Here is a 23,330-nt window from a genome sequence, read left to right as displayed (position 1 = left end):
TCATTTTCAGAGCTTTTTATCCTCTCCTGTCCTGCTTTCTCCGCTTTTCTACTTCTTAAGAGACTAAAGAAATAACCAAAAAGAGCCGTTATACCTTTAGGTTTTGACTGACAAGAAGATGTTGGACGTGGTCTCACCTCTTTCTGATGCTTCTTCAGCTGCTGCTCCATGTTTTGAATCTCCTGTTTATAATCAAGCAGCTGATCATCTTTGTCTTGCCTGGAGAGAAGAAGAAAATAACAATAACCTTTGAAAAATGTTTGGAATTCCCTTTCTCAATTAGTCTCGTGTCAGCTAAAGCAGCTTTATAACATTTGAAAAGTGGAGCATATCTTCAAATTGTCATTGAGCGACCTTTATCCGTGTCGACGACAGAACTCAGAACACAGAGGAGAATTACAGCTCCCGTTTATAATTAAGCGTGACAAGCTCATTTGTAGACTTTTCACATTGACCTTTATCACAACAATTTCTCTGGAGTTCTCTCCCCCACATACACGGACAGACAAATACTCACAGTTGCTGTTTGAGGCGTCGCAGCTTCGCCTTGCTGTGCGCCAGCTGGAGCGCCAGACTTTGGGGTGGCTCCTGGCTGTGAGAACCCGCGGGCTCTGTAAGTGAATCAGCCTGGACCTCCCGTTCCCGACACAGCTCGGCTATCCTCTGGGTGGGACACAAAGAGTGACAGGGCAAAAGACACAGCAGGGGACAAAGAGGACAAGTACCAAAACAAGATTTAGGGGAGCAAGTGATGGAGGATGACAGCAGTGAGAGAAAAAACATTCCTTATTTATCATTCAACAATTCCTTTAGTTTGCCTTTGCACTTTTGAAAATTGGGCATCAGTTTTGATTTAATGAATTGTCTTGTGTGCCTCTGCCCAGCAAAGCACTCGACATACACGATCCATGATTCACAGTGCATCACTTTATTAATGGCTATTAAAGATTTTTATTGTGACATTGCTCAATCAAAACAAACACACACAAACGTTTAGTTTTACCCTTCTAAACCTTGTGAGGACAGGCCAAAATGTCCTCACAAGAAGGTGGCTTGTCACGACTTGGTACACACCAGTAGCCACACACGCACGCAGTAAATATATAGCATAAATAGCAAAAAATGTGTGTTTGTGTGTGTGAGCAGATGCCTGAATCTGAGGTCATTAGGGTTGTTCAATCCACAATGTCAAGTGTGTACTGTTGCGCCTCCAGAATCAGAGTTTCTTGTGACTAAAGAGGTTTGAAAATGTCCCTGCAGGAAACACATGCTGTGTAAACTCATCCAAAATTCCTTTTGACAAAAAGAAGCAGAAATACAGGCACTTTGTTTAAGAAGGAGTTTCCCTTTGTTCACACTTTAATACATGCACGGTTTATATAGTGTAAACACAAAATCCTTTTCACATTTCCCCTGAAGTTAAGAAAATTAGAGCGAAACGGATTAAGGCAATGATGTAAACCAACGAAACTTGGAGCAGCTGCTTTATCCATGTGGCGTTTAGTGTCAAATGGTCCCAATAAACATGAATAATTTATCGAACACTACTTTAATGAAATGACAAAAATGCTAGTTTAACAATGAACCCATGTCCCAAAAGCATACTACGGATGCTCTCATCCTCTGGAAAGTGGGGGCCATGGGCAAGGTTCTCGTCTGCGAACCAACCTTCCGTTGAAACATTTAAACACGGCTTCTCTCGAACAGCTGTCCGTTCCCTTCACCATCGTCCACCACAATGCCACGGCTGACTCTTCACCTTGTCTCCAGGCTGTTAATCAGGTGTACGTTTTACCCAGCAGCTTCTGGCCTGAATAAACCATAGTTATCCAATCCTTTGGGTTCTTTTCATCAGCTTAGTCAGATGTATCTTTTTTTTTCTCATCGAATTTTCATCTCATGAATCACGCATTGATTAAACACAGCCCGACTAATTGCATTAATCAAGAAGCGCTTTTTGGACAAACAAGCTGCTTCTCTCAGCTCCTCCTTGGCTGACACTGAGGCGGGGCCAATGGCCCACGCTATCCTCTTCCCAGAAAGCTCCATTTCCTCTGGGAAAACAGTAGGGCTGCAACTCACGATGAATTTCGTTGTCGACTAATCTATTCATTAAGTTATCGATTAGTCGACTAATCTTTGTTTGGACCTATTTTGAATTTCTTACATTTCTTAAATCTGTGATACTCCAACACAATACAATATAAAACAAGTATATTAAAATAATGACACATAATCCAGGAACAAGTATTAACCCTGTGAAGCATAGACCGTGAAACAGTTGACTGAGAGCTCCAGTTCTTTAAAACCAAGGCCATTAGATTTTTTTAAGAATTTAAAATCATCAATATTCATATATGTATCTCATATAAAGTATCTGATAGACATCCACATCAAAAGATCTTATTTGAATAATATTCTAAAACGATGTGTTCAGTGTAGCTCGCTCGTTCAGTTCTGGTTATTATAAGGAGGAGATACCATGGACACTCCACTACATCTACAGCTTACAACAAGTTAGCTCCGTGATCACATTCTCTGGATCTGTGTGATCATTTCTCACTGCTTCTCAATAACAACCAGTTCTCGATGTCCATCCTGTGGCCCCGTTGTTTGTTTACACCACCGGCAACACAACGCAGCGACGCACAGATTTTGACGTCAACAAAATTTTGCTGTTGACATTATCGATGACGTCAACTAATCGTTGCAGCCCTAGAGAACAGTCAGTCCGACTGAGACACGCTCATCCTGACCACATCATGCTCAGTTTCTGAGGATCACCTGAACACAGCATGCTTCTCTGACTAATGATCAGAAATACAACATGTTCATACCACTGTTTCAAAAGGCTGTACCTTGAAAACTGTTCGAGATGAAAGCGGACTGTAAAAGAGGAGGATCTTCAATGTTTGGCACTTATCTAACTTGTACATCATGATGTCACCTGGCGGCGCCCGAGAGAATTACACAACTTTTACAGCTATAGATCATCCTTCCTCATCTGTCAGGCGACGATGAAGCTCAGACATCATCATCATCATCATCATCACTGTCGCCTACAGCATGCCATCTCACCTCCCGCACGAGCAGCGTCACACACTGTCGTACCGTACGACTGAAAATCTTCTCTTCAGTCAGTCAATTCACTCTCTGTTATGCTCCCTACTATGTAACTACAGCCACCCTTGAGTCATCTATCCATGATCCTTTGAAACAGGTACTGTACAGGTGTCTGACATCTGCTGGTGTAAAGCAGTAACTACTTCAGACTTCATATGTTTATAGTACAACATCCGACTTACGACCTGCTCAACTTACGTCCACCCGTACACAACCATGGTTAGCAGATGCTTTTTTTTTTTTTTTTTTTATTCAATGTCAGGCACCGCAGCAAGTGGCAGCCCGGCAACGTCGGCTATTTTGAATGGCATTCGACTTCCGACCGGTTAGTCGGGACCGATCCCGGTCGTAAGTTGGGTGTTACTTGTACTTGCACTTGGTGGCCTTGTATAGATGCGGTGATTTTGTCTTGAAATTTTGCGACGATGACGTCTCAAGGGTTAACTCATTCAGTTGTGTTTTCTTTTACTACTGTGTGTGACATAAATACTGTCAATAAATTGTTAATATCTATCGACATAATCCATCGGCTCGTGGGAGCAACAGCCAAAGCAAAAAGGCCCAGGCTTGACCCTCCTCAGAAACCCCCGGCAACTTCAGATCAGTGAGCAGGATTTGACCTTTCCTTTGCTGCAGCTTGGACCACACAAGCTCAATTCTTAAATGAAAAGGAAGCCACTGAACTGAAGCTTGGACTGCAGCGACTGATGATCATTACAGTATTTGATATTGTGGGTTTACAGTATATTAAACAAAAGTAGGCTAAGGCTGGTGTAATTAAAGTGAGATGAGGTTGGAAATGAAAGAGACAGTTTTGGGCCATTATCGCCCAGATCTGCTAAAACAGCAGCTAAGTCTCTCAACGTAAAGGACATGGCGGTTCTGGTGGGACTCTCCAGCAGGTGCAGAGAAGCTTGTCAGCTGGCACATGAGTGGAGGAGCTCCGTGACAGCGGTGACAGCATCGCTGTGCCTACCTCTAGGTGGGAGTCTCTCTGCGCCAGCATGTTCTGGATCTGCTTTGCCATGGAGCTGAACACCAGCTGCAAGTCCAGGCTGTGCAACTCCACCAGCTCCTCCCACTGAAGCGGCAGCAGCATGCGAGGGTCCTGAGTCACCTGAAGCAAGGATAACATCAATGTCAGGGGGGACACAAAGCTGGGACAAATGAGTCGGCGTGAACAGCAAGAAGATGAATATGTCCTCAGCCTTTTCTACATGTTTGTTCTGATCCATCTTCAGCTGCGTGACTAAAGAATGAAAAGCAATGACCGCTGTCCAGAACATGCAGGGGGGTATACACGTCTGCAACGCTTCAGGAAACATGCTGTATCCATTTATTTGGCTGGTGCTGCTTCATAGCATGCTGCTTCTGCTACTGTTGTTCATGCAGGTCATTTCAAAAAGACCATCATTTGACATTCATGGTTTACTGACGCCACACACAGGACGTGGAGGATCAATTCCACAGTCCAGCCAGGGGTCCTTTAGAGGCTGTAAGCAGTATGTCAATGGTCTATTTCCAACTTGACTCCTCAGGAGAAGGCGTGCAATCACGCCCCCTTCAGACGGCTTCATGCTAAAGCTCTTTGGACACTATCTGTGAAAATGTTTGGATTCACTCAGGCGCATCCACGTACCTGCTGAATGCAGCTGGCGATGTCAGCTTGAGTTTCAATGTTCAGAGACTGAATCTGCTGGATGAATGTCTCTTTGTTTTCACACTGCGATGAAAAAATGTGACACGTGAAAATGTCAACGCAAAAACTAATCAAAGATCTTGAAACACACGGGAGATGCAACACTTTCCGCACTAAACTTCACTCGACTTGTCCTGGTAAACATCTCATATATCGCTTGAAATATTGCTGACAATGGACCTCACCTGCACAGCACAGCCCAGCAGCAGCAGCAGCAGCCGCCTGAGCTCCTCCAGTGCAGCCTCTGCACACACAGAAATGGCCGTCATCATCATTATCCCCCTCATCACGGTCATTATCGCCTTCATGTCGCTCACTGATAGCCATTCATGGACTCGCAGTGTATCAGGTGTAATGACTTTCTGGCTGCCGTGGGATCTGATATGGTCACGTTGTTATCTTGTACCTGTTAAGGGGTCCTGACCCAGGATGGCAACGTTTGGGAGGGGCATCAAGAGCAGCTGCTGCAGGTTCTCCTGCACAGACACAGCGATGAGGTTAGTCAGGAACATTTTCCATCCAGTGTGTGTGTGTGACCTCCACAGCAAGGCTCTCCTGCTGTTTGTGCTGTAGAGAAAGACCAACGTTACTGTTCAATTACACTCCAACAACAGATGTTCTCTCATTTATTTAAACACTTTCATGTTCTTAAAGAAAATCTGCAACGACGACAACCACAAAATCGTCTGACGACCTTGTGATTAGAAACAAATACGGGTCATGGAGGCAAATGACAGAGAACGCCACTATGGTGCTTTGCCAATGATCCGTCACGTTCCAAAACTACAAGGTGTGTTCACATTCCCAACAAACCAGCACTCACTAATACTACCATTAAAACTTTTCTCAGAATTAAGCAGTACTATTTACTTAATTTGTCTTTTGAATTATAGCTGTATCGACTGCAATGCACTGCTACATAACAGCAGTTTTATCTTGCGTTCTACGGCAGAAAAGGAGTCAACTATGTGTATTTCTCTTAGACAGAAACCCCAAACATGCATAGCTTTATTATACATATATTTAGTCAACCAGGGGGATTTTCTTCAATTGCAAAATTTCGAGAGCAGACATTTATCAAATACATAAACATGGGTGAATATTTGTTAAGCTTTTTAACCCCTTCATGTCCATACTCTGTATTAACCAGTGAATATTCCATATATACCCCCTGAATGTTCCTGTTCAGTGTTCGAATCCAGCTTTGCATGTTCTGCCTGTTGGGTTTATTCGGGAACTTTGGTTTCCTCCCACAGCCCCAAAACATGCTTGCTAGGTTAATTGGCCCCTAGATGACGTGTGTGTGTGTGTGTGTGTGTGTGTGTGTGTGTGCCGGCGACCTGTCCATTGTGCATTCCTGCCTCTCGCCCAATGAAAGCTGGCATAGGCTCCAGCACTCCCTGCAACCCTGACCAGGACTAAGCGCTGGTTCACTGACAATAGATGGATGTATGTATTCCATAAACTAAGGAGCACAGAAGCTCCAAGAATCAAATTTATATAACAATGGTTGATTTACTTTCTTAGAGTTGGAGCTTTTAGTGCCGTTGTTCAGTGGTGACAGCTGAGACATCAGGAACTGCGAAAGACTTTAATAATAATAATATGTTTATTTCACTTCCTGACCTTTCATGACTGTTACTGAAAAAAACACTTAAAGGAGGTTTAGAATTTGAAGTCTTTTGTCAATGTTCCTGATGAAACCTGTCCAATACAAATCAATTGAAGTTTTGCTTTGGAAAGTTCCGACTCCCAATTCTAGCCAATTAGAATTCCTGCTATGATATCTTGGACAAATCTCTTGGCTCACTCTAAATCACGCTATATTCCATTTCTGATCCAGAAATCTGGACTTCCTGGCAGCGAAGCCAGTCCTTGTCATGTAGATTCAGTCCCTGGAAAGTGCAGTCTAGCGCACAACTAGAAAGACTGAGAGAGTGTTATTTTATTTACCAGCTCTTTAATCCTGAAAAGAGCGAAAGCGTTTTGCTGTTAATTAAAACTGTTTTTGTCAGGGAGCCACCAGCTGACTTTGGCAAGCTCCAATCCCAACTGTTCTGAAAGCATTTTCCCATTCTGTCAGCCTGAGAGTACAAAAGCAAGTCACAATTACAGCCCAGTCTGTTGTGTACAGTAATTCATCAAGTGTGGCAGTCAAAGTTACTCCCCACAGCAGTTCCATTGTGTGTCACTTCGGCGTCTCTACTTTCTGTTCCTGCGAGGCATGTGTGACATGCACCGCCGCGGCTGTAGTTTGGTGACTCTGTTTCTTGCGGTTTGGTTGAAGCCGGACGTTCACAAACGCGTATTTTCTCGGTAGCTTCGCATCCAACACTGACTAATTCTGCCTCGCAGCCAACACACAGCCTGTGCTCTGCACTACACACATCAGTGGGCGTGCTGGAGATAACCAATATGAATAACACACATGGAGCTATCGCTGCTGTTTTATTTCCAAGCCAGTGTCCGTCCTGGAGCCAGAACAATAAATCATACACAAGCAGGAATGAATCCCCCGTGGCTGCTCTGTTCTGCGTACCACCATCAGTGCAACACTGTCTCTTCCAAAGCCCATCTTTCCATCAATAATTCCTCATTATGATAGAAGGACTGCTACAAGCCCCACATGCTCTTGAGGACTTCATTCACCTGCCCAACTCAGTTAGATTCCATGTTCAGTTACACGTGAAATATCAGATTACGGAAGGAGAAACTTATTGAGTGACTCGCAGTAGTAATCGGAGTAAAATTCTGGGTAGGTTTTGCTTCATCCACTCTGCAGTGTAATGGTAATATGAAGCATTAATAGTGTTTTCTGCTGGCTTGACTTTTAACATGATGAAAGTTGAGTGCAAGTACTCCACATATCTGATATGATATATTCGAAGGAATAAATTAAGAGTCAGGTACTTGCAGAATATTACAGCATTTAACTGGTAGACTGATTATTTCTACATGTATTTTTTATAAATATATGTTTTATATCTATTGGTCAGTGTATATCTAAAATCTGGTATAACACTGCAATAGAACAGCTCCTCTTCAGAAGCTCTGTCATCTCGGTGACTCTCAGGGTGCAGCTGCTGCTCCTCTGCATCGAGACATTTGAAATTCCCCTAGACTTTGCTTATTTGCTTTGACAGCTGCTCCCCTGACATGACCTCAGATAAGCTGAATAAATAGATGGATAAGCTATCGCGGCGGTGTTCTAGCTGGCTCACTAAAAGCATCAAAAACTGTGTTTGTTTTTTTGGTTTATCTTCTGTAAATAAACTGCTGTCATCCTGAATCAATGACAACAATATGAGGACAAACAGAAAGCAACCACAGCACCGATGATGCAGGAGCAAGGGACAACGGAGTGTGAATATTGATTTCAAATGGCCACTGAATTCAACAGAAGGCTGTCACAGTGGCTCATTAAAAAAGCACCATGAGCTGAGCGTAGGACGTGGAGCACACAGCTACCGAACTTGACTCCAATTGAAAACAGTGCTACTGCTAATGTCGCTGAGCATGACTGGAGAAAGTTGAACCGCAAAAAGCAAATACGATTTATACCATCATTCAAAGCAGTGGTTGTTTACCTGTCAATACGTTCAACTTGCCTGAGGACCAATAACGTAAACAGGAAGTTTTTTGTAATTATTTTACTGCAAATGTGTCACACTGAAACTAGCAGGAGACTGATGTTTACAGCTGGAGAGATGACAGTTACCTTCTGGAGCATGCCTGTCCTTGTGCGTGTGTGTGTGCGTGCACGCGTTGATGGTATCAACAGTTGCAATGAAGGCTGTTTTAGTCAATTCCAATGGTCCGGAACTCTCCACTGCTCTTTAGGACAGTGTTGTGAAAAGATTCAGTTTAACCTCATCTATTTTAAGCTGCAAACAAAGTGACTAGTGGGCTGTTTCTGTCCCAGTATTGCCGACCATTATGCACGTTATCACAGCGCTCGGAAGATTGTCCTAAAATACAGGGGTGGCTCAACACTGCTTTCACATCCGATACCGCAGCCAAGCAATACTGATCTGACCTGTTAGCTTCTCGTTGTCACCCAACAATGTGTTCATGATGTTCATTGATAAGGGCTGTGTATTGGCATGAAATAGTCTATGAAATAGTCCTTTGAGTAAACACAACACTGTGTTAAGAGTAGTGTTGTAATGAAGACCATGCCGAGAACAGAGCACACAGAGAGCAAGATGGAGACCAAACTCAATAGAGACCAAACTCATAGTTCCATCTAATGGTGGCATTTCCGTTATTGACTTCTTAGGACTGTTTCTTTTGCAGTAAGAAATAAATGTGTGCATATATATGACATGAAAACTCGCCTTGCCTCATTGGGCTTGGTGTTGCTAACGTCTCAACACCTGTCCTGCCTACAACACTGATGTTAAGAGTGAATTTGTTCCAATAATCTGCTCCAAAAATAAAATGCTAAACATGCTCAATATTTAGAATGATGAAAAATATTCATGTGTGTTGGGAGAGTCGACTGCTGCCAACGTGAACTAAGATATGGAACAGGACTTAGCTATTCAAGAAGTGAATCGACGAAGAAACAAGAAGACCCAGGGGAAGGTTTTGGTACTTATTCTAAGTAAAACCTCTGGCTTTAGGGCCAACTCTCACTCAACTCTGCCGCTATCTTTACATGGTCAGCTGCTTCAGGGCTCCAGGCAGCATGTACTAAGTGTAGTTCCACAAGCAGCGGCCATGTTCCTGTCATTTTGTTATTAAGATGTGGGTTGTGTTGAGATGACAGATTTCTGTGTGTCTCCATGTGAGGGGTCTCTTCAGATTAGGAAATCCTTGTGAGTGCACCCTGCTGTTGCATGAAACATCAATTATTTCTCCAGAAAGTGCATCAAGTTCATGAGAATGAAGAAGCAAACTCTAAGCTGCACAACTGAAAAGACTTCCCAGGACTGAATACTGATTCCCTGGACTGAATTACAGATCATCCAGGACGACATAAGCAGCAGCGAGGCACCAACATCGCCAAAGCCCCCCTCTGACTAAATGAGGGCAGAATAAAATGCATCACAATAGTATTTCACAGTGAAAATACAGCAGCAGCAGCGCTTCATCTGTGAGCCGGCACATCTGCACACAGAAAGTAAATCCGAGGTCACAGCAGCGAAAATGAAGGCCTGTCCCACTCCTGCCACGCCTTCACGCAGCCTTGTGAACACATTTATTCCGATAAAGACGGTGAGAAACTGTGACCGATGTGGAGTGAAAGAGAAACTCTGATGCGAGTCGAGTGATACGAGCCTCCAATTATGGCGGGTGTCTGGTGGTGCTGTGAGCTTTCAAGGGACATTAGCGATTCAGTGAGAATGAGGAAGCGAGAGCTCTCCGCCTTGCGTGTGACAAACTTGACGCTCATGTTCCGGCCACCTGACTTGCTGGAAGGGAGGATGAAAACTGACTCACCACAAGAGTTGTGTCATTTCCCTTCCCCATTATGATACTTTTGCTGAGAGATTTTTATTGTCTCCTTCATGGCCGCAACAGTAGCTCACTAATTTGGCCGCTTGTGTTTCCTCGCGCCAGTGTTTGTCGGGTAATAAGTAGGGACAGCGAGCCTGGAAATGTAGTGCGTTCCATCTTGTGTGTAGACGCTCACCCCTCCCCAGTGTGCAGTACAGTGCAATATCCTGAGGTTATTCGCTGGACTGATAGTGGAGCGCCGCTTCACTCCTCCATCTTCTGTGGGTTTTTTCCACCTTACAGCAGTGCAAGCCTCCCTCCCTTGCCATTTGCTGCAGCCCTGAGTTATGTTCCAGAAGGATATTTCAGATTTTTACGAGGCTTTTCTATCTATAATGAGCTGGAAGTCATTTCAGTCCATCCAGTCCAAAACTATTATACCACTCTTTGCTCACTAGAAAAGCTTTTGCAGGGAAGAGGAAGTAAATAAGACATTTTCAGAAAACACCGTCGATGGCTGCACTTGAATGATGCTGGTACCTGTCAGTCAGCAGACCTCACGCTTGCAAGAAAATAGCATGAAGCATCATGGTGCAATATGTCAGGCTTGATTACCAGCCACTGCGGGGCGTAGTAATTAGAATACTGCTTGTCACTGTGTCAATAATGAGGACTGGCATTTGCTATTGAGGCATCGAATAAGCTCCAATAACAACCATGACCTCGTTCTTACAGGAAAGTCTGACCGATGGAGCAGACATTTATTGTTATTGTAATTGACATGAAAATTAAGGAAAATATTGTTTTTGTTTTTTCAAAAAAATGTCCTCATACTTTTTAACTGCTACAGAATATACAGAATAATACAGCTATTCTATCATTTTTGTCTGTTGCATGTAAACACAAGCTGTTATCTTCTTGCCACTTTAACTGGAATGAGTCTCCTCTTTTCATGTTGTTTAATTCTAATGAGATTTTTTAATGCTGAATTAAGTGTTTTGCTACGACACATGACTTTCAGAGAAAAGTGAAAGCTTGTGTGTGTGTGTGTGTGTGTGTACAGAAATAGCAATGCCCAACACATATTTTGAGAAAATATGCAACACAGTTGCACTAAATCCTTGATAAAACATTTCTGTTGTATTGTATTTACATAACAATTAAGGGAAATATTTTTATTCTAAATATGTTTACATATTTATTTCAGCATATATATATATGTGTATATATATACACCACCACTGTATGACACTGTATTATAGTAGTGATACACAAAAGGAAACATTTCAACATTACATTCAACATTTCAAAACATATTACAAAATCGCATCTTTGCTGAAATAAATCTGTGATGATAACAAACAAAACAAAGAGGAATTTCACCATCAAACAGCTACATTAATGAACGTTTCATTGGAATCAATTGGACCTGGTTTTACCTGATAGAAGGCTCGGATGTGTCGATTCAAAATCGAAAAGTTCTGGACTCTCTGAATGTGGTCGTCCGTCTTGCTTTCGTAGAGCCGCTCAACTTTGGGGTTGGGGTCACTGAAACAAACACAGACTTGAGTGCGCTGCCGGCAAGCAAGGTTCCCCAGGTGGGAAGATTAAAATATGTATTGTAGTAATTCAGCAAAAAAAAACAACACTACTGTGATCCCTTTTTTAGAGAGAAGACATCAGAACGCTCCTAAATGGCAGAAACATTTTGTGCACTAAACAATTGACAATGAGAATGTAGCATGAATCATTTCATTTTTGCGTCTCCAGGAAAAAGATTCCCTCGTGTCCAAAGAAACATGTGACTCTCTTCAAGCAGCCACGTGAGACCAATGATCATTAAAGAAAGTTCAAAACGAGTCATTTATGATGATATAACAAGCAGCAATTATGACGTTCAGTTGATGACAAAATGAATTCTTTTCACACCACAACACTTGATAATGATTTAATCTCGGCCACTGCTTTCTGCTTCAACTCAGTTGGCATAATGACTTGCTGGATTGCTCATGACAACATTCATGGGAAGTGACTGAGTCATGAAGCTCTTGCCCAAGTTTCATTAACCAAAGAGGGTTGAGTTTTTCCATCATGTTCATGAGTCCCTATCCCGCCACGGTGAGAGGGTTTTCCTCTGACGCTGCTCTCACGCCCAATGCAGGCCCATATTCAAGCAGCACATCCTGGAACAGGCCTCTAGCGGGCCGTGTCCCTGACATACTATATAACATATATGAATACATTATCGGATATATATTGAGCTTAATCTCAACTTGATCTCAAAAGAAATATATTTATTTAAAAAACATTTAAGTAGAGCTTCTCCATGATAAATCGCTTTACTATTAGAAAATAATTCCAACTCATCAGTCGTCTTAGCGTCTCAAGTACAGCATGTGTAAAGCGACTCTAAAATATGAAACGGTATTTATCACCAGGTCCCTCAAGGAAGCTATTTTTGGCCTGTATTAATTAAGGTAGAATAATTTACGTTTCCTTTTGCTCTCCATGGACGCAGCACCCTATTGCTTCAGAGCCGTGGCCCTAAACTAGGCCAGTCAGCACCAAGTCCCAAAGGTTGGCAGGAGGAAAACAGAGCTCTTGGAAATTGCCACATGGAGTAAGAAGCTAGAGATATAAGCAGACTAACAGCACGCAAAACAAGATGGAAAACTATGGCTTTTTTTCCTTGTCCTGGCCACGATCGGAGCGTGAACTGTGTTGTTTACAGGATGCCTTCTCACACGCGGCATGACTCAGGGCCCAAACCTGGAGGACGCTCACAGGCAGTCAGAAAATGCACCGTGTAAGATGCAGGCCTTAAATGAGTAATGGTGGACGTTGTTGTTCACTGCAATCTGTTCCGAGAGTCGGCTCCTATTGATTAGAAAAAGCATCCATTTTACCAGAGTAAATAAAATTTTAATGCTCCAGTGAAGTGCACCACGGGAGCACATTTTTAATTCACTATCTGTTTGTGGCAAAATCAATAACTCATACAATTATGCCATATTTTCAAGTGCCAGCAGAACAATGTGAGAATAGATTTGTGATCTTGGGCAAGAAGATTGGATTAAAAACCTTTCATATTTATGGAACTTTGCTCTTGCAACTGTCCCTTTTACAGTGATGATGTCACTTTGACCAACTCTGCGGAAAAAGCGTTACACTTGAGTTTAAACGAGACGTGGGCTCGGGGGCCACATGCGGCCCTTCGTCTACATTTATGCAGACCGTCAGCTCAAGAGTGCATAAGGAAAAAAGTGCTGTAACCCTTTATATTGAGACTCTTTATATAAAATAAAACACTGTTTGTCGATGTTCTTGTTGTTTTCTACTGCTATCGTCACAAACTTTGGCTCCACAGTCCTCAATTTCCCACATCGCTTTAAATGTTGTATGACTATCAACATGCAATAACATCACTAGTGTGCAACCTCAGCACCTATACACATGCTTGTTTATAAAACATGTTTCTGACATGTGTAAACACTTGTTATGCAGATCGAAAGAAAACAGCACAAGAAACATAATTCATAATTCAATAAAGTCTGTCTCCTTGCCCGTTTCCATGGCAACAACAGGTACACAGGTTTGTGTCATGCAGCATTAAATGATTAAAGGAAATGTATTAAAAATGAAAACGACATATCATGTCTTGTGACAGCTTATTTGTTTCACACACACACACACACACACACACACACACACACAGGTTTGTCGCACCGTCTTTGTGGGGTACCTAGCTGACACCGAATTAAGATCACCCAGTTACTTTGAAGTCTTCATCCTCAAATTGAGGCTTACCTTGTGGGGACTGGCAAAAAGGCCCCACAAGTGTAGCTGCACAGATCATTCAAAAGTGGCCAATGAACTGTCCCCGGTGGCAGCTGGAACTAGCTCCGGCGTGGAACCACCATGGCCAGCCAGAGCAGACAGCCACAGCAAGCCACAGTGGTGTGTAAAAAAAGATTCCATAACCATTCTTCCAAGTGAGAAAATCTAAATCAGTCTTACATGATCCTCATCACCTCATTGAGGTACCGCCCATCCGTGAGCCGCAGGTAGCGGTTCTGTGCGCTCGGGGAGCTGGAGTTGACCTCCATGTAGTGGTCATAGAGCACCACACCATCCTCCTGCTCCACCATCTCCTCAAACAGCTGAACCTGAGGGAACCAGAGAAGACATTCTAAGACTGCAGCTTTAAGAAGAAACATGTCAAACAAGCTGCTTGAGAGAGGCACCAGGAGATGCCACATGAGCGGCTGCACCTGTCTGGACAGGTGGGATCGCGAGTCTCTCGCCGGGAAGCACTTCACAGTGACAGGCAGCCAAACAGGAGCGCTGCCAAGGTCTCTGTGCCCAGGAGAGCTGTGCCAAAGCAAACTGCACGATAATGAGGTTGGTTGCCACCTGCACCTGATAAAAGCGCTCGGTCAGTAAACAAAGTGGAGTTGCTTCAGAGGCGGCCTAGGATGAGCGTCTTTCAGTGCAGGAGTGTCTCTGGAGCCCTCGTGACTCTATCAACCTCCACCAGCTGTAGGCACCACTGACCTCTGACCCCAGTTTATTTTACGCCATCCAGACACACCGGCACAGAAGTGAAACTCAAACCACGAGAGCAGCTCTGTGGCAAATGACTTGTCATGAGTGCTCCCACAGCAATCTGGTTCTGAGGAGGTTTCTGCAGCACAGAACCCAGAGTCAGCGCTCTCTTCCGGTGTCGGACTTTCTGCACCAGGGGGTGAAAATATGCAGCAGCGGTTTTCTCTCTCTGACCTGTCAACAGCCGCTTCATGTGTGATGTTGTTATGCATGTGTGGATGACATTACAAATATGTCACTTAGTCACTGCGCACACTGACTTCAGCATCTAAAGTCTCACTTGAAATCATGGAAATGTCACTGCTTCCTGGCTCTGGCTTCCGGAAGCTCTTGCTTTGTTGACGCTTCAGCCATCTATTTGATTATCAAGCAAATGTGTATCGCCACTGGTTTGCTTTAATGGCTAAGTGTAAACAGCATTTGGGTCAGGAAGTGGAAAACTGGAACTTAAAAAGGAGAAGTTCTTTGTGGGTTGTGTGTTTGTTGTTCGACTCATTGCTCACCTCATTCCATAGTTTTTACATTGACAACGACTGAAACCTTGAAATGCTCAACATGTAAAAGCGTGAGTTTGTGGCTGGAAGGAACAAGACTCATGTGAAATCGTGAGAGAAGTGATGACCTTTGCTGGTGAAAGATAAACGACCTACCCACTGAACCAGCGCACTCCCCATGAAATCCTCCATTATCTCCACAACAGTCGAGTCCATCGTGGCTCCTCGGATCCAGCAGGAGAAGCGGCTCGTTAGCGGATAGAACTCAGGCCATTTGTGAAGCCTAATGAGTCAAAACGCGAATCCATCTTAAGTCAAGTGGAGAAGTTTGACATTTGAGCGGCCTCACTCCTCCTCCTCCTCCTCCTCTTCCTCATGCACGCGCTTCCTCTGTCAGTTTCTTTGCAAAACCTCACCAGACACCGCGTTGCTCTCCTTCCTGTGCGTCTCTCACACCCGTGAGTTGGAGTCCATCACCTGTGGAGCCTCTTTACGGAGGCCCATGGCTGAAAATACACATTGTAGCTAAGACAGGACGTTTCTTTTGAAGGCTACAAATCAATGAGTAGCTCCACCTTGCCCTCCGACGGCTGTAAACTACTTGTATAAATGTAACATTTGAGTTGACGCTAGTTGCTTATCGAAACAATTTCGCGTTAGATTCAATCGTAGCTTGTTGGCGCCCTCTGGCGATCCCTCTTTATTGACACCGGGGAAAGACTACAGTGACTAGAAGAGGTCAAACGGCCTTTATTCTCTCCACAAGGCGGAAGTTTTGGAAGTTATGCAAACATTAAGGACATTAAAGACTCACGTGAAACGTCAAAGACAGAGAGACACACACACACAGTTGAAACATATTCTATTCCATTCCATATATTCCTATAATGAGTACTGACTGGATAAAATAATAATAATCGCCCAGAACTCATCATTGTTTACAATTAAACCTGATCACCACATTTTTAAATACCGATAGATTTGGCTCCACTTTCTTATCCAGATGCGAGAACTTTGACCTTCACCCAGACGTGCTCTGGAAAATAAGCGGTCAGGTAGCACACGGTGCTCCTTCATGGCGCTACATACTGCACAAATATACAGACCGTGCACAATACACTTGTCTCTCGATCACCGTTCCCAAGTGTGCTGGCGTGTGGCGTGGTGGGTGAGGGTCAATCCTGCTGCCGCAGCAATGTGTGGATCATAAGGATTATCCGATTGTTTCAGAGCTGTCACAATAAATGAGATGACCACTTGGAGAAGGTCATGGGCGGGTGCACGCCTAATCCAAGCCCTGTGTTTCTTACACAAGAGAGACACACACAACAGAGCTGTTACAAATGTCTACCTTTATTATTAGTATTGGCCTCCTACAATGCCAGTGATGAATTTCCTACACACCACATTGCAGTACACATTTGTCAGAACACAGTGAAAGCTGCTGGAGTGTTTTGGGTTACGTGAGGATGTAAGTGTATCGTGCGCGTGTGCTACTCTTGTTTCTCAACTGATCAGATTCTCTTCTAGCTATGACACAAAGTACTACTCATGCCCCAACCGATTCTCAGACACTGTCACAATCTTGAAAGCTTGTTTTCCCTTCAGCATTGGTGGAGCGAGAAGCCGAAATCTTCCCACTCACGCGCACACCAACTCGCTCCTCACCATATCTGCGATCCATTCCCTCTAGCTGGCTGGAGTCGGGGTGGCAGCTTTCTCTGCGGTGTTATCTTCCTTCCCTGCATCTGTGGTTCCCCCAGCTGCGGCGGAGGGGTCAACCCGGCCAAACTTCAGCAGGACAAGGGCTTTGACTTTCAGGTCCTCAATGGTTTCTTTCAACCCCTTCTCCAGGAGATAACCCTCACTGTCGCCGTCGGGATCCTCAAGAGACATAGCCGCTTCCACAGAGGTCTGCAGATATCTCAGGCTTAAAAGCACCGACATCTGCAGAGAGGCAGGCGAGGGAAAGAGTCAGATTTTTTAGGAGAGTCAGAAGTAACAAAAAAAACTACCCTTCATGTTATCGACGGACCAGGCAAAGATGAAGTTGCTTTGCTGCAGTTTGTTTGCTCACACAAGGCTAGCAAAGAAGCACATTTTGGTTTGTTTTTTTTTTCTGCAGGATACATTATTGTTCCTCTGAAATTTTACATTTCGCTTGCTCCTCTTTCATCTAATTTTGCAACAGAAAAGGGCCTGGATAAGTGACACACCTTCATTTAGGGTCAACTTCAGTCAGCAGAAGAGAAAACCAAATTTGAAATGTCTGACAAATTTCAGCATTTTAATTGTTTGATCTGGTGATGGAAAGTGGAGAAAAGACCATTGAGACAAATATCTACTTTAATCTAACATCTCCATCACTATGTGTGGAAATGATTTCCCCAATGGTGAAATGAGATGATCTGAGTCCCCAAACACATCTAGTCTATTTTCTAACTGTGACACTGAAAGAATAAATAACAGCACATAGGAATCATTCTTTAACTCAGCACAGCTTCCAGAATAGCTGGTCCATCTACACCAAACCTCAGGCCCTTTATGCTTGTTTGTTTGTCCTTTAATGTAGTTGTATGTCAAATGAAGACGGTGCTGAGGAAAACAATTCCCCCCAAAGGGACAATAAAGTCTAAGGAATAACTGGTGGATCAGATTCTGCTTCTGGTTCTTGGGTCGTATCACCAGGGCTTATTGTTCATTGCCTGCATAAAAGCATATTAATAACATGCAATGTTTCCTATTATGATTTGAAATCTGCACTACCCGAAAGCTTTGGTTTTGTTTTTGCTTCAATGTGGGTGAGAACTTACCGCTGTTGTTCTCACATTATTCCTCTGTTCAAGCAATTTTTCCATCCCAATCTTTTCTCCGAGATCAAGCTCCTCGACCGGTTGTATCACTTTAAGAACTCCATAAGCATCCAACAGGATATTATACTTGGTAATAACATTACAGTGATAGTATAAGATTACTGTTTTGATGGTCATCTAACTATATCTGTGAACTAAAACAATAAGTCAGAAGCCATATCTATAGCCTTTATACGGAAGTGAGATAAAGAAGGATATGAAGAGTACGGTGTGACTGAGGCTCTGGCAACCCCTGATGAGTCATGCCCAAAGTTTGGGGCATTTTTCAAGGTCTCATATCGCCTCTTATGTGAAAGAGATGCCCGTCAAGATACTCATTCTCATGACAGAGTCCTTTTCGTTAGTTTGTTGCTAAGGTCAAGTTAAACTTTTATGGAATAGATTTTTGAAAATCTATTCCATAATTCGTGGCAGGGTAATTCCAGTTGTCTATGTTAGTCAGTTAGTTACTTGTAAAATATGCTCCTTCAGTGCTGAGTCCACCTCGTGACAGGACTCTGACCCTTGAATTTGTATCTTTGTTTACACACGATTCTCGATGAATTGTTGGCTATCTCCGCCAGCCATCAAACTGCCTGTTATGGACCATGATGCTCTACATCAGTCAGGATTTTCAGTAGAGGTGATTGGCATTTTCCACTGGATCTAATCTAGCCAGTACTGCCAGTAAGTACTGTCAAGCTGGAGTCTAGTCACCACAGACAGCAGGAAAGAGAGGCACCAGTGGAAACACGACTTGAGTTTGATCTTCTACTCTTCTGCTTCTCTGTGATAACTACTGAATCATGATTCACAGCAGGCTCTGCGCGGAGCTGCAGGCTGCGGCTGCTCTTCACACCGTTACATTGTGCCGCCGCATTCAAAGTAAAGATTGGTTAGCCGTGGGCCAGGTTACAGGAGGCTCCGTGAAACCTATGCATGAGCAATCTGTTCCTGCCTGCGGTCCCATTATTTAAAGAGGAAATTTGATCAGTGTAGGGAGAGCGCCTGTTGTCAAGTCAACCTGCTCGCTTTCTTTCTGACGACTCCGGAACAAAAGGAAATAACTTCCTAAATCCAGCCGCACGGCAGGTATCCGTCTCACTGGCTGGAGTGAGCATGTTCTTCTCTGAAGAGCGAGAGTTGTGATTTCAAATCTTTCTTGAGAGACATAGTTTGACTGTCAGCGTCACAACACTGCATGGAAATGCACCACTTTCATACTAAACATGGAGTCATCTTTTTTCAATGTGTTTGTTGAAATTCACATTCCAATTCTGATATGTGGAATTAACTGGGCTACAACTGGACTGTAAAGTACCACAGTACTCCTGTGAATACACAGTGAACCTCTGTGCCACGTTTCTGCTGAGTGGGTCCTTCACTCAGAGAGGACACACGTGACTTCACCAGCCCAGTGGGATCGCTCAGTGGAAACACAGTGTTTGCAGCCCGGAAGAGAATTCGACCCACCTGAATGATAATGACAGACAGAACGCCGGGACCAGTGGAGTTCATCAGGCCCATGTAGTAGTCGATCAGAGCCTGTCTGCAGCCCCGGCTGTACAGGTTCAGCTCCTCGGACTGGAACTCGTAGTTGTAGTGGGCGCCGTTGTCGGTCAGGTGGTACTGCATGCAGGGGCGCGGAGAGACCGGGTTACAGCAGCTGAAAGGAACTCCATCTAGAAGGTAGCGGCCGTCCACGTTGCTGCGGATACGACTGGCAAGCGAGGGGGGAAAGGTCGATTATCCCTCACATACACTAGGTCTCAGCCACTCGTGTGACACAGTTCTGCCATTGTTACACTGCGATAACTGCAATCCAAAATAAATGGCAAACCCCAGAGCCAAACATGCTCAATCCAAACTACAGGCCAGTTCAAGAAAGCTCTAATTTGAAGCCGCCTTTCCAGCCTTCCCTCTGGACTGTGCTTCGTCTGATGACCTCTTCACAACCATTTAGTTATTTGAATGAACCATCAATTTTACAGTTACTTCAAGAGCCCATTTATTCTTGAGGCTTACAAAGCTGCAGTGTCTTCTCATCGCATGATGAATCCGGAGTTTTCCCTGCTTACTTTATGGCAACGTCAACTACACTGTCGTGAGTGTTTTCCAGGTTCTGGCCTTCTCCACCTGAGACCTTTTCTCTCTGTCTGTTACCTTCGCCTCACTCCCGAATCTCACCTCTCATTGCCTAACCTTGTCATTCAATTTGGCACATGGCTCTCCCATCTCATTGTATTGAACCCTTGTACTCACTCCTTGACATCCTTGGAGGTGAAGTCCAAGTATCTGTTGCTGACCCACTGAACCTCGAACCAGTCTTTGAAATTGCTGTTTCCACAGCATCGGAACTCCATTTGCAGACGATCGATGGTCTCTTTTTGGAAACAGCGGCCGGGTACGTCTGTGTCTTTATAGAACCGGATGCCATTTCTCAGACCCACCTGAGTTGGAGAGATTACTTTAGGAGGCAAGTGTAATACATTTCAGATGGCTAGTCTGTGTCCGGCCGTCCAACAAGAGCACGCTGTGGTGCCTTACAGTATGACATAAACATTCATTTACCGACTCACTGTCTCGTAATCATCTTCTGAAGCTCATTTTGCTTGTCGAAGTCAACGTCAATCTGCAATTCTCACATCTCATCTCGTCCAGCTCACCTTCAGTGACTCCTCCAGCGAGCCCTGCAGGACGTAGCTCAGCACAACAACTGCCATGAGCAGGTAGCAGAGAGTGGCAGCGACTATAAACCAGGGCAGCAGGAAAACCTTCCAGCGTGGAAAACGACTTGCATCCAGTGAGTCCTGGCACATTCGACCGGCCACCCAGTTGGTTCCAATGGAGGCCAGGCCCACCATTATCAGTATGTTTGGTACCAAGTGGATCTCTGAGTTGTCCATCACCTTGAGAGTATAGGATAAAGCAGGGATTCAGAACATGAATTTCATGGAAGGTTCTATTCATGATCTGGGGAATCCATCCATTGACAGTGCAGAGCCCTGCAGGCCACAGGAAACATGTATCTAACTGGATGACACGGGGCAGTTAAGACCATCTAATGACCCCAATATTGAGGCTTTGCCCGTAGGTCTTTCAATGAGCGACACCACCATCATGTTTAACCGCTATTGTAGGGGGTTATTTTACTCAGATCTCATGGATTTTTTTATGAAAAGTGGGTCGCTAAAAACCTGCCAAGTGACATGGTCAGTCCTTCGATGGCCAAAAAGAATGGCCTCCTTTTTTTACCTCTGATCTCCGGAGCAGCTCTGTCTTCAGATACAGTCCGAGAGAAGAGATGAAGGCCCCACATACCACGGCCAGCCAGGACAGGAGCCACAGCCCCTGAGCCAGACGCACCCTGCGCTGCTGGGTGAACTTCATCTTCAGCAGCACCATGGCTTCAGCGACCTTCACAGATGAGCTCAGATACACATGAAAGCCCTCAACTCTGAGAGTGAGCTTGGGATGTAGACACCAGCAGCACCAAATGTTTTAGCAAGAGCTGCGAAGAGGTCAGTCCAGGCTTTTTGTCCAGTGGGTTCTCAGCAAGATGAGCAAGATGTAAGATGTTCCAGTTGGAGGAGAACGGCGGGTAGATCCCAGGTGTGACAGGCCAATCCAAAGTGTTTTCTTGGACCTTGAAAAGTGGAAAAGAAAAGTTGCTGTGGTTTCAGATAATTCTGAAGCAGTCTTTTTCTTTATGGACAACTGGTGTCCCTAGAGGTCCCCAAATTCATGTGAAAAACCAGGAAATTCCTCCATGTGACCTGACGTGGTCATGTGATGGCACCCCTCTAGACAGCAACCCGAGCAGCGCCCCCTTAAACTACCAAACCCATGGTTAGATGAACACAGGGATTGAACAAAGGCGAAAGTTTGGAGGCATAATCCTCCATCAGAGTAGCTGGGATCCTATTAATCCAGGGGCCAATAGGAAAGCAGGACAGTGTGTGATCAGCAAACTTGTTCGAGCAGACTGGTTGGACTATTACGACAGCTGGATTTGCCGACAGTGTCCAGAAGAACTGTGCTTCTATTTCACTGTTGATGCTACAGGAATGTCTGTGTTTAATATTCCTTGAGTGAAAACTGAAATAAATGATGATTCCAAAAGACATGGTATTTGGGAATGACTGAAAATTACTATAGAAGTGACTTGAGTTCTTTGAGAAAGAGAGCACAAGAGACAGCAAAGAAAACAATAAAGACGGCTGCTGCTTCAATGGAGGCGTGTGAAACTGGATCAGAGGGATTATAGAGATGAGCTAACTATTCATGACAGCTTGTGTCATCGGTTTACATCGGAGGACCTAGTTCATCGAGCCAACTCTGCCAAAACCACACAAAACCAGAAATCAGCTGCAGCAATGTGATAATAGCCGTCCGATTCTCCTTCCACAAGATCTGGAAATGCTCTGTCATGATGGAACTCTGGGTCTTTTGGAACTTATATGAGGCAGTGCAGGTCTGGTCTTTGAGCTATATTTCCTTCACCTTTGTGTTCCACTTGTGTTTGGATTCCCGGGTCCACGCCCCAGTTTTGTCGCCTAATGTAGGTTTTCCAAGACGAAAAGTCAGAGAACCCACTTCACCCTGATTCTTTGTTCCAGTGAGGAGTCGCTGCAGGGAATGACATCACGGCCAAATTCACTGCCAGAGGTTGTAGTCTCAAAACAAGAACTGAACTATTCTAGCTCTTCTTGCTCTTCTAACTCGTGCCACGTCCAGATATAAACTATTTCTTGATAATATGTACTCCGTTCGCAAACAGTCGAAACAAAGATTCACACAATGTGTTTGGTTCAGTCGCTGTATTTCATCGATTCCAAATGGAGCCATATTGGATCGCTGACACCGGGGGGTTGACTCAGAGGATCCTACAGGTGATGTGTCCGGGAAGTACCTGGGAATTTCCAAGCACAAGTGGAACACACCCTGAGTCTGCACTCCAAGATGGCGTCCCTGAATGCAAAAGGAAGCAAACAATTTGAATCCATGAATGTGCGTTTCTACTTCATCCAGCAGGTTTTCTACAGCAGGTACACAGTAATAGCCTTCGTAGATGTCGCCGTCTTGTCGTCCAACTTCAAAAACACGAAACACTAC

General features: G+C 44.2%; 2 protein-coding genes across 3 annotated transcripts in view; both read right to left on the bottom strand.

The window, feature by feature from the left end:
* Nucleotides 1-16,076, bottom strand: part of ccdc88b (coiled-coil domain containing 88B) — a 40,797-nt gene extending 24,721 nt beyond the window's left edge. The window contains exons 1-10 of one of the 2 annotated variants that reach the window (XM_053878781.1): nucleotides 15,939-16,076; nucleotides 15,520-15,869; nucleotides 14,282-14,430; nucleotides 11,704-11,812; nucleotides 5,229-5,298; nucleotides 5,008-5,066; nucleotides 4,763-4,846; nucleotides 4,100-4,240; nucleotides 518-663; nucleotides 138-219 (exon numbers count right to left, since the gene is read on the bottom strand). In XM_053878781.1, the coding sequence (XP_053734756.1) occupies nucleotides 138-219; nucleotides 518-663; nucleotides 4,100-4,240; nucleotides 4,763-4,846; nucleotides 5,008-5,066; nucleotides 5,229-5,298; nucleotides 11,704-11,812; nucleotides 14,282-14,430; nucleotides 15,520-15,579 (900 nt within the window). In that variant the 5' untranslated portion in view covers nucleotides 15,580-15,869; nucleotides 15,939-16,076. Of the gene's footprint in view, nucleotides 1-137; nucleotides 220-517; nucleotides 664-4,099; nucleotides 4,241-4,762; nucleotides 4,847-5,007; nucleotides 5,067-5,228; nucleotides 5,299-11,703; nucleotides 11,813-14,281; nucleotides 14,431-15,519 lie in introns of both variants that reach the window. The other variant, XM_053878780.1, reaches the window with a different exon arrangement.
* A 622-nt stretch (nucleotides 16,077-16,698) lies between these two features.
* Nucleotides 16,699-22,108, bottom strand: rom1b (retinal outer segment membrane protein 1b). The gene is made up of 5 exons (XM_053878782.1): nucleotides 21,471-22,108; nucleotides 20,882-21,124; nucleotides 20,478-20,665; nucleotides 19,689-19,935; nucleotides 16,699-17,310 (listed from the first exon to the last, which is right to left on the bottom strand). The coding sequence occupies exons 1-5, from the start codon at nucleotides 21,618-21,620 to the stop codon at nucleotides 17,053-17,055; spliced, it is 1,086 nt and encodes a 361-aa protein (XP_053734757.1). The 5' UTR covers nucleotides 21,621-22,108; the 3' UTR covers nucleotides 16,699-17,052.
* Between the last annotated feature and the right edge of the window lie 1,222 nt (nucleotides 22,109-23,330).

The sequence above is a fragment of the Synchiropus splendidus genome, chromosome 11 (assembly GCF_027744825.2).
Source record: "Synchiropus splendidus isolate RoL2022-P1 chromosome 11, RoL_Sspl_1.0, whole genome shotgun sequence".
Classification (NCBI taxonomy): Eukaryota; Metazoa; Chordata; class Actinopteri; order Syngnathiformes; family Callionymidae; genus Synchiropus; species Synchiropus splendidus.
The sequence above is the reverse complement of the archived record's forward strand: the minus strand, read 5'-3'. Positions and strand labels throughout refer to the sequence as shown.

What these genes read in the sequence shown, in the direction of transcription:
- rom1b (XM_053878782.1), bottom strand. Translation starts at nt 21,620, where the DNA reads ATGGTGCTGCTGAAGATGAAGTTCACCCAGCAGCGCAGGGTGCGTCTG. An exon ending in CGCTGGAGGAGTCACTGAAG is followed by an intron (nt 20,666 to 20,881) that starts GTGAGCTGGACG and finishes TCTCCAACTCAG; the next exon opens with GTGGGTCTGAGAAATGGCAT. An exon ending in TGTCTGTCATTATCATTCAG is followed by an intron (nt 17,311 to 19,688) that starts GTGGGTCGAATT and finishes GCCTCTCTGCAG; the next exon opens with ATGTCGGTGCTTTTAAGCCT.